At 34.4% G+C, this 17,977-nt stretch overlaps 3 protein-coding genes and 2 non-coding genes across 5 annotated transcripts; 2 read left to right on the top strand and 3 right to left on the bottom strand.

Moving 5' to 3' along the window:
* Positions 1 to 1,810: 1,810 nt before the first annotated feature.
* LOC139096595 (uncharacterized) lies at positions 1,811 to 2,516 on the bottom strand. The gene is made up of 2 exons (XM_070648330.1): positions 2,464 to 2,516; positions 1,811 to 2,402 (listed from the first exon to the last, which is right to left on the bottom strand). Exons 1-2 carry the CDS (start codon positions 2,464 to 2,466, stop codon positions 2,001 to 2,003), a joined length of 405 nt encoding a protein of 134 aa, XP_070504431.1. The 5' UTR covers positions 2,467 to 2,516; the 3' UTR covers positions 1,811 to 2,000.
* Positions 2,517 to 4,098: 1,582 nt separating this feature from the next.
* LOC139096634 (titin-like) lies at positions 4,099 to 4,861 on the bottom strand. The gene is made up of 2 exons (XM_070648369.1): positions 4,758 to 4,861; positions 4,099 to 4,691 (listed from the first exon to the last, which is right to left on the bottom strand). Exons 1-2 carry the CDS (start codon positions 4,758 to 4,760, stop codon positions 4,260 to 4,262), a joined length of 435 nt encoding a protein of 144 aa, XP_070504470.1. The 5' UTR covers positions 4,761 to 4,861; the 3' UTR covers positions 4,099 to 4,259.
* A 4,133-nt stretch (positions 4,862 to 8,994) lies between these two features.
* On the bottom strand, positions 8,995 to 9,977 carry LOC139096541 (uncharacterized). Its single transcript, XM_070648278.1, has 2 exons — positions 9,780 to 9,977; positions 8,995 to 9,719 (listed from the first exon to the last, which is right to left on the bottom strand). The coding sequence occupies exons 1-2, from the start codon at positions 9,780 to 9,782 to the stop codon at positions 9,294 to 9,296; spliced, it is 429 nt and encodes a 142-aa protein (XP_070504379.1). The 5' UTR covers positions 9,783 to 9,977; the 3' UTR covers positions 8,995 to 9,293.
* Positions 9,978 to 16,609: 6,632 nt separating this feature from the next.
* Positions 16,610 to 16,682, top strand: TRNAV-UAC (transfer RNA valine (anticodon UAC)). Its single transcript has one exon. It is a non-coding gene; the product is annotated as a tRNA-Val (tRNA).
* A 386-nt stretch (positions 16,683 to 17,068) lies between these two features.
* On the top strand, positions 17,069 to 17,142 carry TRNAT-AGU (transfer RNA threonine (anticodon AGU)). Its single transcript has one exon. It is a non-coding gene; the product is annotated as a tRNA-Thr (tRNA).
* Positions 17,143 to 17,977: the final 835 nt, after the last annotated feature.

Here is a 17,977-nt window from a genome sequence, read left to right as displayed (position 1 = left end):
AGATTTAGTTTGACTGTAGTTGAAACTAGATTATTTTTGAGAATCTATTGTTCTGTGGAATGTGAAGTATTCTTGTTTACTTTGCTAGTTATTCTGAACCATTTTGTCTTTTTTTGGGTGTAGTCTTAGATTGAGACAATTGATGACTATTATTGGAATTACTTAGAGTCTGTCTTGAGTCCTTCAACATTAAAAGTTCTTATTTCCTGAAAGTACACGGAAGGTACAAGCTAGTATAGAAGATGCCATAACTCCAGTTCCAGGATGGCATGAGCTTGTACCCGTTAAATCCTAATGCTAACCAAATCCAAAATTAAACCGGCCTAGACTAAGATTTTCTACCTACTAGACATCTTGTGCCTTCCATAAGTTGTCAGACTAATAACAAACTTCCGAGCAAATCCCTAAGCATGTCACATAACAAACGAAATATTCCCTTTGAGATTTTGAGACTTTTTGACAAGGAGAAGAGGCTTGTTAAGGAGTTAATTAAGCTTGTTTATATTTTACTTTGTTTCACTTGAATTTGACAATATTGTTACTTAAAACAAGTTTTCATTATTTTTGAATGAATTGCAATGAATGGTTCTTAATTAGTTATTTTTTGAAAATAAACAATTCAATAAGTTTCAAAATTTTGAAAAATATATATTTTGATTTGATGATAATGAACAGAATTATCTTCTACTTTGATCAGAGGTGAACAACCTTTTATGTGTCATGATACTCCTCATCACATAGAAAATCATTTGTGGCATTAAAAACTCAAAATCTTTACATTGGATTTGAAGTTTTAACTGTTTTTGATCTTTTACAATTAAGATTTGGTACCTTTTTAAAAAATCGACTATTTTTTGTTGTTTTCGACCAAAATTACTACACAATTGCGAATTCTAATAGCACATCAGTGTCTCGTAGCACCCTAGTAGTCGATCACTGAATTAAATGCTAAGGTGCCATACTATAAATTTAAAATGATGAGTGAATTAGCTTGGTCAAAAACAAGCAAAAGTTAAATCTACAACAAATAACTCGCAGTCCTGCATTTTTAATACGGTTATACCTTATTGTTCGCCCAGAGGTATAAAACTGCAATTTTGAAGAAACCCTTGAAAAATCATATATGTTTGAATTTCGTGAATTTCAAAGCCTATAGCTGAAATTCTTCTCGGAGAATACGGAAAATGCTTAATTTGTTAGACTCTGATTTTGCCACAGCAAAGCATGTTGGAGAAGATTTTTCAAATTAAAAATCAGAAGTACTCCATTCATCAAATATATGCACTGATGAAAAAGTATATACATTTTATTCATTGACCCTTTTATCAACATACTTCATTTTTGCAATTCCATAGGAACAAGGACACAGCATAACGACAACTAACCAAATGGAAGCCAATAGTCACTTCCATTAAATCTCCATTAGCAGCTTAATGCAAATTTAATGTTTATTAAAAATCATGAAATAAAGCCGGAACATTGAGAATATCAACATTGTTTTTCAATAAATTCCAATAAATTCTTCGAATTGTGCTAAAAATTCAATTTGCAAAACTATATTTGAATGTTGATTTATGGCGACAGCCTTCATAAGATTTATGGCTGACTTTTGGGAAGTGATCTTATAAAAAAGTTGTTGGATTTAGGATTAATCATGAATATTTTGATTAGAAATTGCAATAATTTCTTAGAATTCCAGGCCATGGAACACAATAGATCTATGCATCAATTGATCTGTTCAGCAAGCGAATTAAGTAAGTATGCCTAAAAAATTCTGAAAATTCACTCAAAAAATTAAAAAAATTTAAAATTTCACTTTCTGTGAATTTGCAAAATTTATTTATAAATCTTAAATCACATATATTATTATTTCAAAGAAGAACTGCCATTTTTTGATTCAAAAAAAGTTCAACTTCTCCTTTTAAATTTGGATAACTTTTCACAATCAAGAGCATAATTTGGATTAAATTTTGAAAACTTTATCCCGAATTTTTGAGCATTTAGTGTTTCTTGACAAAACGACGGTAGATTCTGCGGACTGGAATTTGACGCTTCTTCTTGGCTTCAACTGGTGGAAGGTAGTCATGTGGTGGCAAGTATTCATTGGTGACCTTAACTTCAGCAACTGGTGCTACTTCGTCTTGTGGAGCAACTTCAACAACTTCATCAGCAACGACTTGTTCGACATTTTCAACTGGAGCATCAGCAACAACAACATCTTCAACAACGACTGGTTCATCAGCTGGGATGACTGCTTCCTCAACGACAACTTCGTCCAATTTTACTGCTGGTTGTGTATAATGATATCCAGTTTCGTCTTTGAACCATCCATCACCTTGCACAACATGTGAGACATCACATGAGACGGCAGCAATGAGTGCGAATACGAAAATGATGCTTTTCTGTAATTATATCAAGCACTAAGTCACACGTGACTCAAATCCAATTCTTTATCGTTCTTACCATTTTGAATATTTTTTTAAGATTCTACTCTTGTCGATTTAGAAACTGAAGACTGAATGATAATTTTCAGCTATCTGTAGCTTCTTTTTATAATAGAAGAATCCTGCACTAAAACTTAACACAATTGTCACATTTAGGAAATCATCTAAAAAAATATTTATTGCCAATTTAGATGATGTAGTAAATAGTAATAAAAAGATTTACGTCACATACACACTTAAGAGCATCTTATAAGTCTAACTAGACATTCATTCATACATTTTTTTTTCTTTCGATGCTTTGTTTTACAATTTTTAAGCTGAATGAATATTTGGACTGATTAATATGTTTGATTTATGATTGGATATTTGAATGAGAATTATTAGTGATTTGAGGAAGTATTGGTATGCTTACAATTGGCATGAACTTAACAGTTTATTAATAGTAACTGTTTCATTCATTAACATATACGCATTTGCCTATACGATATTGGTTTTGGTCTAAAATGACGTTATTTAAAGTCGATCAAAAACTGAAAATCGGACGGAAATTTAAATTTGAAAAATTATCCCATTGTACGGGATAAAATTTCAAAAATATTCATCGAGGGACTTAAGCGCATTTTTGCCCAGCGATCAGTAATTGATTAATAAGTCACTTCCAGACCTCAAAAACAAGATCCAGTAGGATTCTGGTCACTTCCTAGCCCACGAAACGAGATCCAGTAAGATCCAGTTTACTTCCCGGCCCTCAAAACGAGATCCAGTAGGATCCAGGTAACTTTCAGATCGAAAACCAAGATCCAGTAAGATCCAGGTCACTTCCAGATCTTAAAAACAAGATCCATATAAAACTTCCACAAATTTAAGAACTTCATCATTTAACAGATTTTCATAATTCAAACCTCATAACGGTCAAAAAAAATTCAAATATTTTTCAGTAAACACTGTAAAAACATCGAAAAACATTGAAGAACACTGTAAAACAATGAAAAAATTACAAAAGTCCTCGTGTTATTGATCGAGGGGCTTAAGCGCATTTTTGTATAGTAATTGAAATATATATTAATAGGTATCAATTTTCCTACCAAAGTTCGAAAGGATTACAACTTCCAGATTCATCAAGATTCAGTTCCAAGTCATTTGAAACAAAACCAGATTTAAAAGTCACCATAATAGAAATTTAAGCATTTCATCATTTAACGGATTTTAATAATTTAAACCACATAACGGTTAAAAAAATTCAAAGTTTGTTCAACAATGTAAAAACATCGAAAAACATTGAAAAAAACAATGAAAAAACATGTTGTTGTTTTTGTTGTTGTTGTATATGAAAATGAAAAATTGTTAATTATAGCATTTATGCGTAGATTTGAAACTTTTAAATGCCCGACGCAATAACTTTATGGAACTGATCTTTTAAATTATTCCGAGCTCTCTACGATGTCCAGATACGAACGCCAGAACGAACAAAGTGTCTTATTAAGCTACATTTTTGAAAAAAATTTCAAAAATGCGCTAAAAAGTTGACCAAAAACTGAAAATCGGATCGATATTTGAATTTGGAAAATTATTCTTATTATGCTGGATCTTCAGATTATGCTGGATATTCCTATTATTAAGCTACCAAGTATGAATAAAATAAAAGAAGTTTAAGTTCACTTTCTGTGAATTGCATTTTATTAATTACTAAGAGACATCACATTTTTGTATAAATCGGAACTGCCATTTTTTCTCAAAAGCTCAGTTCCTCTATTTAACGGATAACTTTTTTCCTAATTTGTTATTTTGTCTAAAACTTTATCCTATTATGATCATTTATTGTCTTCGGATGAAGCGACGATAGACCTTGCGGACTGGAGCTTGACGCTTCTTCTTTGCTTCCTCGGATTTTGGTGGAAGATATTCATTGTTGTTTGGTGGCAAGTAGTCATTTATTGGAACATATTCATCAACAATTTCAACAATATCATCCTCAACAACTGGTGCTTGTTCCTCTGGTGCAGCAACATCAAGTTCAACAAGGATTGGCTCGTCAACAGGAGCAACAGGCTCAACTGGTTCTTCTACGACAACGACTGGTTCTTCAGCTGCAATGATTGGCTCCTCTGGTGCTGGTTCATCGAATTTAATTGCTGGTTCATTGTAGTGATATCCTGATGCATCCTTGAACCATCCATCACCCTTGACAATATGTGAGACATCACATGATGCAGCAGCAATGAGAGCAAATACGAAAATGAAGCTTTTCTGTAATTATAAGAAACACTTTAGTCCACAAAATCATATTAATGCCACAAAAAAAGTAATTGTTACCATTTTGAAGAATTAATTTGTAAGATTCTACTGTTGTCGATATGAAGACCGAAGACTGAATGATAATTTACAGCTCACTGCATCATCTTTTTATAATAAAAAATATATATTGTACCAATATTCAGTACATGTGTCATACCTAGGAAATTAATATCATTCAGTACTTCTTATTCCCAATAAGAGTTTATTGCATAGTCAATGCTGACGGAGTAGTAAATGATAGTAGCACCAACACATTTGCAGACCATAAATCGATTATGGCAGAGGTGGGCAACCTGTGTGCCACGGACTCCAATCTTTTTTGGAAATGTTCCGAGCCATGTGACCTGTCAGCACTTTAAATCATCAAGGCTAACCACCAAGATGTGCCATACTCCAAAAAAGGTTGAGCAGCCCTGGATTAAGACATTCATTCAGTTTACGTTTCGGACAATTGCCCATGAATTTCATCTTCACGTAAAGAATTTGCAACAAAAATAAATGCGGCAGTAAAATGGATCAAAACTACAGCAAACAAAAACGTGTGTGCCATGCAGAGAAGAAGACCATCAGCGAAGATAAATTTTGACAAGATTTTGGGAATGTCAAGTATTTTTAAGGTCTAAATGACAAGATATTTGACTAATAAAGAACCATCATGTAGGTGGATGTTGATCTACGATCTACATTCTGTGCTTGTTTTGATTCTTAACATTTAATCCTCAATTTTATGAAATTTTCTATTCCAATTCCAAATTATATATCCATATGTAGTCAGCACGTGAGAAATATAAACATGTGAGATGAATCTACGATGAAGCAATTGAGTCTGTGACGTCATTTGAAGAGGTAATGAGACATAATAATCATTACCTGCTTTAAAATTAGTAATGGACATAAATGATATAGGTTAAATTACTACTCAATTTTATGACATAATAATCAATGTCCGAAAAAAAATTCTTAACTGAGCTATTAAGTTATTGGCATTTTATGAAGAAGATCCCTTAATTCTTAAATACTAGATTTATATCGAGCTGCTATAAATCACTTATAATGAACATATCATGTAGCGTGTTTGGATGAAAAAGATGTTGTTGTAAATTTTAAGTTTAGTGATAAATGCTTAAGTGTTTGGAATTTTTATTTGTAGTCACGCAGGTGCCATCTTAAGCTGATTCGCAAAATTCTAATTAATGATTTTTTCATGTTTACTTATTTACGCGGCCGGGGTGTCAATGGATACCTTTGTACAACCAGAAAGCACACCATGTACAAATGTCCGAAAATCTGATCCATTCCTGTCATGCTTTGGTCGAAACCCGGATTTCACCAAATCCGGATAAGGAAATCCTAAAGGCTCAGGTTTTATCTACACAGATACTGAACTAGCTTGGGATCGACAGATTTGACTAATTTATAATGCTCTATCTAGAGCTGTCTACAGACTTTCTTTAAACGCGGCAATGCACGTTAGCCAATGAAGTAAGTAAGTAAGTTAATAATTAATATTTGAGATACTTGATTTTTTAAACCTACTCAATGTACAGTACTCGAGTAATTCATACTTAACACTTAGTACCAACACAACTCATTATTATTCAAATAATTCAATTAATGCTGTTCTGACCGACAGAGTTCTTAATGTGACATTCTTTTGGGTGTCACACTGAGTTCAGAATTCTAAAGAATTGTATGAATTTCTTTGAATTGTATACAACTGCCTTTTCTGCCTAGTTTCCTGGAAGACACACGGTGGATGAATTATGTGGCGAATGCCGATACTAATCTTGTCCTAGACTAGAGTCACGCTGGCCTGGTGTGGATTTTTTGTCACTTGTTTTTCTTACTTGTGTCGTTCTGGATGGTAAGAGAACTCGTGGTAGACCGAATAACTCATGGATGAAAGCTGCCGATAGATACACCATTACATAGGCAGAAGCCGGCGATAGAACCAGTAATAGGTGACATCTGAGGGAGTCACAGTTGATCTGGATGGCCACTTCGGGTGGTAGTTTGTGATAACTAGTTCTAACGACATTTTGTTCAGTCGGGTATGGACTCCAATGTTTAGGCTTTTGCAAATACCTACTTGACTACCGGAAGGGTCTATCGTACTCCTTGATGATTAGTTCCAATTGATCCACTGTGAATCGTAGGGCGTTAATAAAGTGGTTGAACAGGTTTCTGTTCCTGACCTGAACGGCAACTTCTGCTCGTTCTGTGTGTTGTTGTTCTTAAATATGCTTAAAATAGAGTTTTTAAATCAAATTCGGATATTTCCCTATCATTCTAAATTCATAAATAATTTTAAGCACCACTTTAAATATTTTTATGAATAAATCTAAAATGTATATATCTAGTCAATCAAATATTCAGCCATAAATTTCTATCCATCAAGATATGAAGACTTCTTACCTTCCAAATAGTTCTAAAAACCCAAATCACTCAAGAACTATCAAATATCAATAATCATTCGTGCATTTTACGACTAAAAACAACAAAATAAGCATATCAGCCTAATGACTCATAACTCTCATTCCGCTTGTCATAATATTTAAGTGCCACGCGTTTTGATGGTAAAAAAAATCAGAAAGTTAAGTTTCTCACGAATCTCTTCCATTAGAAAAAGTGCCAAACTTAAATTGTAGCTTCTTAATTCCTCCAAAAAAAAAAAATCTTCTTAGACGACTAATTAAATAACGACAAGGTCAAGTGCCATTGTACGAAAATAAATTTCTTATTGCTTAGTTCCTTACAGACAATAGTAATGACTTTTAAGACGAAGTCGAGAGACATAATAGGCGAATAAAAGTCCTCATAAAGTCATTAAGTGACTATAGTAGTCGTTATTTTGTAAAGGCTTCGATTTACTGTCACTTGTAGATTACGTAACAGACCATAGACACAGATGTGTCAATAGAACATGGACTTTATGATCATGAATTCTGTTTAATTGTTCTTGAGAGGATCTTTTGAATCTTTTTTTTAGAATTTTAATTACAATGAGGGGTTTTTTGACCCGGGGGGTATATGAAGCTTGCTGGATATCTGGTAGTTTTTTGGTGACTATATAGAAGTATATGAAGTATTTTGGTATTCCTGGTTTCTTTCTTGACTATATAGAAGTGTGTGTAGTGTTTTGGGATGTCTAGTGGCCTCTTAAAAGGCTGGTGACTATGTAGAAGTATATGATGTATTTTGAGATACCTGATGGGTTCTTGGTTACTATATAGAAGAACAAGAATTGTTTAGGATGCCTGTGGGCTTTCTGAAGACTAAATAGAAGTATGTGAAGTGTTTGGGATATCTGGTGGCTTGTTAGTGACTATATAGAAGTATTTAAGATGTTTTGGGGTATCTGGTGACTATATAGAAGTATGTGAAGAAAGTGGGATGTCTGATTGCTTCCTGGTTTCAGCATGCAAGTATATGAAATGTTTTGAAATATTTAATGGCTTCCTTGTAGCTATATAGATGTTTGTGAAATGTTTGGGATGTTTGGTAGCTTGATGTTGACTATATAGGTGCCGATGAAGCGTTTTGGGAAGTCTGATGGCTTTCAGGTGACTGTATAGAAGGTTTTACGTCGTTTACGTGCCTAACTTGAGCGTTACGACAAAGCATATTGCATTTTCGCCTTAAAAATGGACTAAACCTGGTTAAGATGGCGTCATTAGCCCAACTTGATACTAACACAGCATCTAGCGACTACGTTATGCTGCCCGCGTCAAATTCTACCTGATTAAATCATACAACACTTCAAGTCAACCAACAGCAATCCAAACTCCAATCATATGCTTCTCGGGTTCACAAAATCCGACATGCGAAGTGTCACGATCGTGTTGTCAAGAGTGCGATCTCTAATTAAAGAGGAATTTAAATCCTTTTCACAAATATTCCTGCTTGAAAAAGATAAAAATAATATTTCAATAAATTTGCATAGTCTCTGGGCGATTGCATAACATTACTGGATGAGATTGCAAGAAGTATTTCTTGTTCCAGTTTTGTTTGTTTGTGCCTTAAAAATTGTCATTTAAACTTGCTCATCTCGAGACCACAGCATATGATATTTACAAAGTTTTATCAGCAGTTCAGATCAGATGACGGAGACTCTGCGGTGTATGAATAATGATCTATAAAAATCACATTCAATTGAAGACTTTAAGACTCAAGATGAAGATCTCACACGTTTAATATTTCCTGTAACAATGACTGAGAATGGGTTCGGATTTTGGAAGTAATAAAAGCTTAACAATTAACGTTGATGTGAATTTATATATTTTTTTAAAAGAAGTTCCTTTTAAAGGAATTTGCGATTTATTTCATTAATCAATATATATAAAAGTTGTACATGAAAGAAAATGTATTGTGAATGCCAACCCTGAAACGCGTAATTTAGACGCTGCCACTTGTTTTGGTGCTGTTATTTTTTTTGTATTAATCAAGGTTCAAACTTTATTGTTCTTTTTTTCCCGGTTGTGTCTGATAAAAAAAAAGAATTCTTCTTATTGTGCTGATGATCTTTAATTAGTATGTGCTGAGGAATCATTTAACTTAGTGTCTCTTGAGGAAACGACGGTATACTTTACGGACTACTTGACGCTTTCTCTTTGATTCATTTGGTGGAAGGTAATCTCTCAATGTATTTGGGATTGGTGGAAGGTAGTCATTCATGATTGGTGGCAAGTAATCTTGATTAACTTCAACAACGGCATCAGCAACTGGTGCTGTATCAACTTGTGCTGGAACTTCAACAATTTCCTCAACAATGTATTGTTCTGGTTCATTTAAACTTTCTGGTTCAGCGACAACATCGGCAACAACTGGTGCTGGTTCATCAGCAGCTGGTGCATCAAATTTAGTCTCTGGTTGTGTATAATGATATCCAGTTTCATCCTTGAACCATCCATCTCCTTTGACAATATGTGAGACGTCACATGATGCGGCAGCAATGAGAGCGAACACAATGATGATGCTTTTCTGGAATAATATAATTCAGGAATTAATATACAGCACAAGATTTGTTTTAAGATTCTTTACCATTTTTTTAAGATTCTAAATCACGCTTTCTACAGAAAAAAATATTTATTTAAATTTTGTGTTGTGTTGTCGGTAGAACGACCAAAGACTGAATGATAATTTTTGGATTTCTGCACCATCTTTTTATAATGCGCGATTTTGTTGTTTTTGTTCCTCAACACATCTTCATCATCGTCATCATTAAGCAATAGAATCATCGTTCTAGCGGCGGCAGCAATGGGGATCTAACAACATATATTTATTATATTATACAACCAAAACGACATGGCACATAGGTAGGAGATATAAAGGCAATGTCGAGAAATAATGACGATGAATTTTAGAGCTAAGTAGATCTCGATCATCCAAAACAATCCAGAATAGCATCATTTTTTTTTATTAAGCCTACTATTTTGCCACATTAATTCAAGTATGCTTACATAATCGCGTTAAGGTGGACATCTTGAGGTATTTGCCATCCTTCAGTCTCGCTTCCTTTCTTCTTGTTGTTCTATTTTGAAGTTATTATATTCGTAACAAATTTGTGTTGTCATATTTGTGTTGCTGGTCATTGATTTTTTTGGTGATTATGAAGATCTTATAATGTGAAGTTTTGATTTCCGGGAATTGGGATTTGAGGATTGAGGAAGATGATTGAATTTTGAGGAGAATTGACAATAGAATTGCTGACAAATTAAGCTGGTGTTGGTATAGGAAGTGGAGATCTCGTTCAGAACTCTTTATGGTTGTCTATCAGTTTCTCACTTCTTTGGTGAAGGTGCAAAAAGGTCCATTGCCTCATTTATAGTTCGTCGAAAGCTGGATCTGCCTTTAGATAACATCTGCCAGTTTCTAATTCCCAGAACTTTTGCATAGTTGCTCACACAGTAATCTCATGAGCTCTGTGTCAACCTTGAGATCTTTTTCCATTCAGAGCTCATCAAAGAAGCTCAAAATTCTGTGTCGGATAGTTGCGAAGTTCATGGCAAATACGCCTTTTAATTTCAGAAAATTGCCTCCAATTGCCTCAAATCCATAACAAATTGACGTCATCTTCAAACTCTGACTTTCTCACTTTTTCTAATTCTTCAATTTTCAGATGACTGTCTGACCTACCTGTTCTCAATTATTACAAATAATGTGTCTATCCACGTGACTTTTTCATTATCTTTAACAAGATTTCTGCCTAATCAAAAGATATTTCCGATATCTTCACATCAAAACTCTTTCTAATCTCTCAAATCCACCTGCAACCTAATGCAGCTTCAACAAAACTAACAAGAAATTCGAGTGATTCTTAAATTATATAATTTAATCAGCTGATTAAATTAAAAATTCAAAATGTTTAAAGGTCAAGATTCTAAGATTAAGACAAAATATAAACAAAAATTAACAATCTTGATATAAATATTCATAAAATTAAGTTCTTATCAGAATATTAAAATGAAATCTTATATTTTATAAGCTATATAGATTTCATACAGTCACACAAATTCAATAAAATACAGAACATCATGGACCACAGGAATATTGACACAATTCTTTGTTAGCTGCCCGAGTGACACATATGAGGAAGGTTCCGTAAAGCAGGTTTTTATGGTCCGCTAAAGCTATTTCATTTACACTAGATACAAAATCTACCCTAACATCCAAGCATACATTCAATGACCATCTACCGGTATGAATCAGCATGCTCACTAGGTATCATTAGATGCTAATTGTATGTATGCTTGTATTTTAGAACTAAGTCTTCTGCGAGCTCTGATTGATATCAAGAAGAAGTCGTTATCATGTGGATGTCATATGGGCGCCATCTGGATACTTACTTTGCTGACCTGGACAGATCAATTGTGATCCATGACATTCATGACATCTATGACATCCATGACATCTATGACAAAAATAAAGACCTGATTTAATGAATCAATTTGACCCGTCTTATAATATCAGCCTCTCCATGGAGTTGATACAATTCTGTGTCGCTCCTACATTTAGGAATTCAGGCAATTTGGATGGCTTGTTGGGAGATCATGGATCACAACTGATTTGTACGATGTCTTCTTCAATTGTGTTGCTCGGGCAGTTGCTGCATCATTGAATCACAAATTCAACTTCAAATATTCTGTTTTGCAGTTGCAAGATGATTCAAGATGCTTGTTTGAATTCACCATCAAATCCATTCATAAATCATGTATGGTGCTAATTATTAAATTTTATTACTTAGTAGCTTCATCTTATAACTTACTTATGTAGGAGTGTGTGATGTTGTTTATGATGGGACTAATAAGTACTTAATTAATTCATCGTATGGCATTGACATTTCAGAGATACGTGTGATTTTTTACATCCATTCCCTATAGGAGACAAGAAGTCTATAAAAAATAAAATTTACGTACAGCTCCTATACACATCTCCATCTCGTATTCTAATAGGCTAATTTATGTCTCCAAAAACAATATGTGAAGCGATAAAATTGAAAGTTCAAAAAAATTAAATTCTACAGTTTTACAGTCTTGATGCCCAAATAAAACACGTGTGTGAGAAATTCTTTAATAAAAGGTTCTGTAAAAACTTTATTTTTTGTTGATTAATGGCGCATTTATATGTTCTTTCTGATTTAAAAGCTTCTTTTGTAAAGGGATTAAAAGGATACTGAACTTAGAAGATTTTTGAGATGGTGACTTTGCTTGATTGATTAATTGGGTGATGTAACGCAACGTGGAATCTATGGAATTACGGTGTTTATTCTGGAATATGAACTTAAATGTAGGGTTTCTAGACGTTTCTACAAATTTTGGAGACCGAGACCGAGAACGAAGCCAAAACCGAAAACGAAGCTGACACCGAGAACGAGTCCGAAACTGAGAACGAAGCCGAAACCGAGAACGAAGCCGAAAACGAGAACGAAGCCGAAACCGAGTACGTAGCCGAAACCGTGAACGAGTCTGAAACCTAAACCGAGAACGAAGCCGAAACCGAGAACGAGTCCGAAACCGAGAACGAAGCCGAAAACGAGAACGAGTCCGAAACCGAGAACGAGTCCGAAACCAAGAACGAAGCCGAAACCGAGAACGAAGTCGAAACCGAGAACGAAGCTGAAACCTAGAACGTAGCCGAAGCGAAGAACGAGTCCGAAACCAAGAACGAGTCCGAAACCGAGAACGAAGCCGAGACCGAGAACGAGATCGATACCGATACTGAAACAGATACCGAGAGCAAGATTAGAATTGATCCCCAAGTAAATTGAAGAATTTGGTCTAAAAAGGGTCGAAGAAGGGTTCTGCTTTGAAAACTTCTGCCTGATCAGTATATTAAAGACTTTAGCTACACTTTCTACACATTTAATCTAAGAACTTCTCGGTCTTTTTCGTGACTAAATCACTAAATTTTATTTATATCCACAGCAGAGTCTTTAAACTCATTACTTTCCTCTGAAATTAGATCACAACATAAACTTTTTAAAGTCCGTTGGCTTTTCTCAAGAAACATTCTACATCAGGAACCCAATCGACTTAATTTAAAAACCTGATTTTTCATCCAGTAATTAATTAATATTTGTTTTTATATCGCTCGCTACCAATGATGACATCTGTCTAAGAGTGTATGTATATAAGGAGTCTCGAGACTAATTAGCATATTGAAAGTTATCATGTCGAAAACTGACCTAAACATCCCGAAATAATCTTAATTTAATTCAAAATAACAAAAAGTCAACAACACACATCCAGCTATTCCAGAACAATACAAACAAAGATGATCAGATGCTTCTACACATTTCTAGTGGCTTCTCTTCTTATTCTTGTAAAGATGAATTGATTATGAGCCATTCACATAATTACAGGCCAATTTTTAACGATTATTTAGTGATGATACTTAACTAAGACAAGCCGTGTATGCTTATTGTTATCCAAAATAAAAATATTCATTTTTTATCATGCACAAAAGAAAGAGAATCTGAGGAGAATCTCTAGAAAAGGAAGCAATTTACCAAAATACACGGTAGACATGATGAAGATGAAAAAAAAATTAATGAATCTATCCAGAACTGACCACGAGTGAAATATTGAATGATATAATACAAAATGAATTTATTAATTGGATTGAATCATACTAAAGTGATGTTGAACAGGGATGTATGTTGGTAATATCTATAAGGATTCTTGGAATTTCAAAATTTTAATGAAGTGTTCAAGGTTGTCAAAAGTATGCAAAGGAAGAAGACCTTTAGAATAAAAATTAGGGTCCGTCGAAGACGAAAAGGCACTGTGATTTACAATCTGTTGTACCATGAAGACCTTTAATTCTTTTCGTCATCGATGCAACGTTGCGGTGCTTTAGAGACAACATTATTTATATCAGACTCGTTCAAGCCTAATATCTAGTCGTGCATCAAGATACAGATGCGGTGAAGATTCAGATTGTAGATTAGGACAAAATTTGCGTGACTCTATTGCAATACAGACTTCAAATGACCTGACAACTCTGGAAAGAGCAGTCTAAGAGATCAAATTAGGGCACTTTTAGTCCAGTTATTCTTTTTGGTTTCTTAGTTTAAATCTAAAGATTGCGACTATATCACCACATTCTTTAGTAATCATAGCCTCATTTGACTCTGTCTCACTAAATGGCTTTCCCTTCTACTCCAAAGTGGAGCTAATCTAGGAGTGACTAAAGCTAAGTTTATCGCGTGTTCACCACCTTTAGGAAACCAATCCGCACAACCTTAAGTGTCTGCTATAGGGATTTCATAATTCCCGATCCCGTGAAATTTCGGGAATCGTTCCCGGGAATTATCGGGAAAATTCCCGTTTTTGTCTAGTCTGCTTTAACTAGTCTGCTAGAAACCCTAGTCTGCTTTAACGCGGTATTAAAGGGAATACGGCAAGTTGCTTAATGGCACTATGCTTTCACGGAATTCCGGTTCCGATTAATTTTCGGCCGATAGCGACCGATAGCGAGAAAGAATAAATGGCACCAGAACGGCTGATTTCTGACCAATTTTTACAGCGCAAAATTCAGTTCACCTCCTGATACCGGTCAGGTAACAGAAGATATACTAATATATGCGACAAAAGCACTTCTGACTACGCCTCTGACACCTATTAAAAATAAAACTTTCAATAAATTATATTCCGTTGACTTAAGCGCATTTTTATTGACTCTTTGTAGCCGTTGTTGAAATTCTTTTTATGATCCATCGTAAATGTTTTATTATGAGGTAGACTCTAATTCTAAGATATATCGACATGTCAATGAGTAATGTGTATCAATCCATCTATGATTTGTAGGAAATAGTTCTTTTAAAATCAAATTCTAAGCATTAAACTTAATGAAGTTTTAATTATAGGAATTAAAATCTATAAAAAGTGAATAGATTTACGTCATACAGGATAGGATTTTGGATTCAATAAAGATCAATTGATTTAGACATTTTTGTACAAATTTGGAAAGAAAAGATTTATTGCAAAAAAAAAAAAAAAATCGTTTATGATCTGTTAAGCTGTTTGATGTTTTTACATGCCAATGCTTACCATATATTTATAGCCAAACAGACAACAAAGCATATTAATAAGATGCCATAAATGGTGTCATTCTTAGGATGCTGCAATTTTTTGTTTTTATTAGAAGCTGGTTGGAAATTATTCACGATTAAATTATTTGTTTTGAAAGGATTTAAGACACAAAGTTGCTGAAGAATCACGCAAATTAATTAATAAAATTACTATGCTTTGAAGGTGTTTTAAGATATTCTTATTTAAATATCAAGACGAAGGTATGCCTGAATGGAATTTGATCTCTAATTGATGCCTCTTGCCAGAGCTTGAAGTCGACTCATTTATTTAATACAAAGTTGAGTCTACTTTAGTGGGGTTATACATACAAATTGACTAAGAGATTTGCTCTTAACTATCCCAGACTCTAGTAACTTCAAGCTCTAACGTGATTCTGACTTTATATTGGATTTGTTTTAGATCAGGCACCATCTTAGAGACAAGGTGGTTCTATGTCAAAGTCACATCGGCTCTTCACCAGAGTACCTCAACACCATGACAGATTCACTCCGACCCTACTCCAAAGTCACGCCAACACCATGCCAGAGTCAAGTAAACACCATTCCAGAGTCACTCCGACCATTTGCCAAAATTACGCCAACAGTTTTACAGAGTCACTTCGGTCTCATGCTAGTCATGTCAACACCATTTAGAAGTTATGTCGACACGATGCCAGAGTCAATCCGGCATTACGTCAGAGTTACACCAACACCATACCATAGTCATGCCAGAGTCACGAGAACACCTTGCCAGATTCTCTCCGACCAAAGACCAAAATCATGCAAACACCAATCCAGAGTCGCTCCGGCCACATGATAAAGTTACGGCAATATCATGCCAGAGTCACTCTGGTCCTACACCTGAGATACACCAAAACCATGGCAGAGTTACTTTTGCACCATGTCAGAGTCATACCGTCACCATGACAGAGATACGATTGCCGGGGGTCGCATATTGATTCGGTTTGTGATTTTTAGGTCCAGAAGAGCAATAAAACTGAAAAACCAATCAAGACTTACATCTGGACCATTTTAAATTCTCCATGACTACGAAGATTTTGGCGACACACTAGTGTGTCGCGGAGTCCAGTTTGAGAAGCACTATAGTAATCATTTAAGAACTCCTAAGACTACCAATAATGAATTATTTTCAAAGACAATAAATAATTCCGCATAAAATTCACTTGTCTTCTATCCATACAACATATTCATTTTATCTTTCATGCACAGATTTTATTGTACTACATTCGCTAAAAGCTTAAATAAGCTTTTTTTCCAAACTGAATACAAGTTGTGTTCCGTTCCTGTAGTCTAGCGGTTATGACGTTCGCTTTACACGCGAAAGGTCCTGAGTTCGATCCTCAGCAGGAACACTATAAGTAAACATTTTTCCTGTATGGATGGTATTCAAACACCAAAAGTCTTACTAACTTTTTTGCTAAAAAATTATTTAAAATTTAATTTTGTTTTTTAAAAAAAAAATTTTGTGAATTTTTGAAATTTTTAAATTTTTTTACATAGACTTGCTTTCCCCCTGCTATATTAAGTTTTATTTAAACAGAGTTTTCTTATTAATCTTAAATAACTTTATCAGTATTTTATAAATTATCAACTACTCAAGCATATTCCATTCGCACACACATTCATCAAAAAACATACATTTTTTTTCTTCTCTGTACGATTGAATGAAATAATTTTTTTGCCGAGCTCGTCGCAACTTCGTCGGTTAAGAAACACCAAAGTTTCTTAACAACACTACGGCGCCGTGGCTTAGTTGGTTAAAGCGCCTGTCTAGTAAACAGGAGATCATGGGTTCGAATCCCGTCGGAGCCTTTTTTGTTGGTTATTTCTATTTTATTTATTTTTATATTGATTGCTAGAGGTGTATCTAGAAGAGAAGGTAGACCTCCTCATCTGGACCCAAAGTTTTAATCTGCTAGGGCTTTTTTGACAGAAATTCACAACAAGTCGCTACCTTCCCGACCCCAACCCCCCTCGCACACTCTGTCCTCTTCCTCTTTTCTCCCCTAAATTGACCTGAAAATCACAAATTAATAATTAAAAACAGCAACAAAAACAAATGAGCCTCAATAAACTCAAATGCGCCATAATCCCCCATTACTTTAATTATTTTACTACCTGTCACTTAAGAAACTCAGCACAAATTTATCATTCGCCTAATTCATTTTTCGATCTTCTCCACAAAAATTGTCAATAAACAAATTTATTTACGCAGAAATACCAAATTTTAAATGACAGCAGGTAAAACAAAAATGTTCTTTGCATCCTTGAAGTCCGAAAACCAGAAGAAGAAGAAGATGACATACATATTGATCTAGTTTCTCTAAATGCGTACTTTAATGTCTTCATGATAAAAACGGAATGACGAACGTCTGAGAAAAAAGTCACGTAAATTGTTAGTACACAGACAGTGTTGATTATTCTTGCACTTACGTCATGCACGTGAATTAAATTGATCTGGACATTCACACTTGGCATTTAAAAGAAGCAGCACAAAAAAATTGTTTTAAGAGAAAAAAAGTCATTTTTTAAAGATAGAAGACATAAAGACAAAAAATCTTAATGAAAGATCAATAGATGCTTCTTTTTTGATGGGGGCGTTCATCAATGAGGTTTAGGTATGAATGTAAGAGTGATGCTAATGGGG

This window comes from Chironomus tepperi, unplaced genomic scaffold (assembly GCF_022539635.2).
Source record: "Chironomus tepperi strain 1889 unplaced genomic scaffold, CSIRO-AGI_Ctep_v1 contig_395, whole genome shotgun sequence".
NCBI classification, from domain to species: domain Eukaryota; kingdom Metazoa; phylum Arthropoda; class Insecta; order Diptera; family Chironomidae; genus Chironomus; species Chironomus tepperi.
This window is presented reverse-complemented; position numbering and strand designations above follow the sequence as displayed.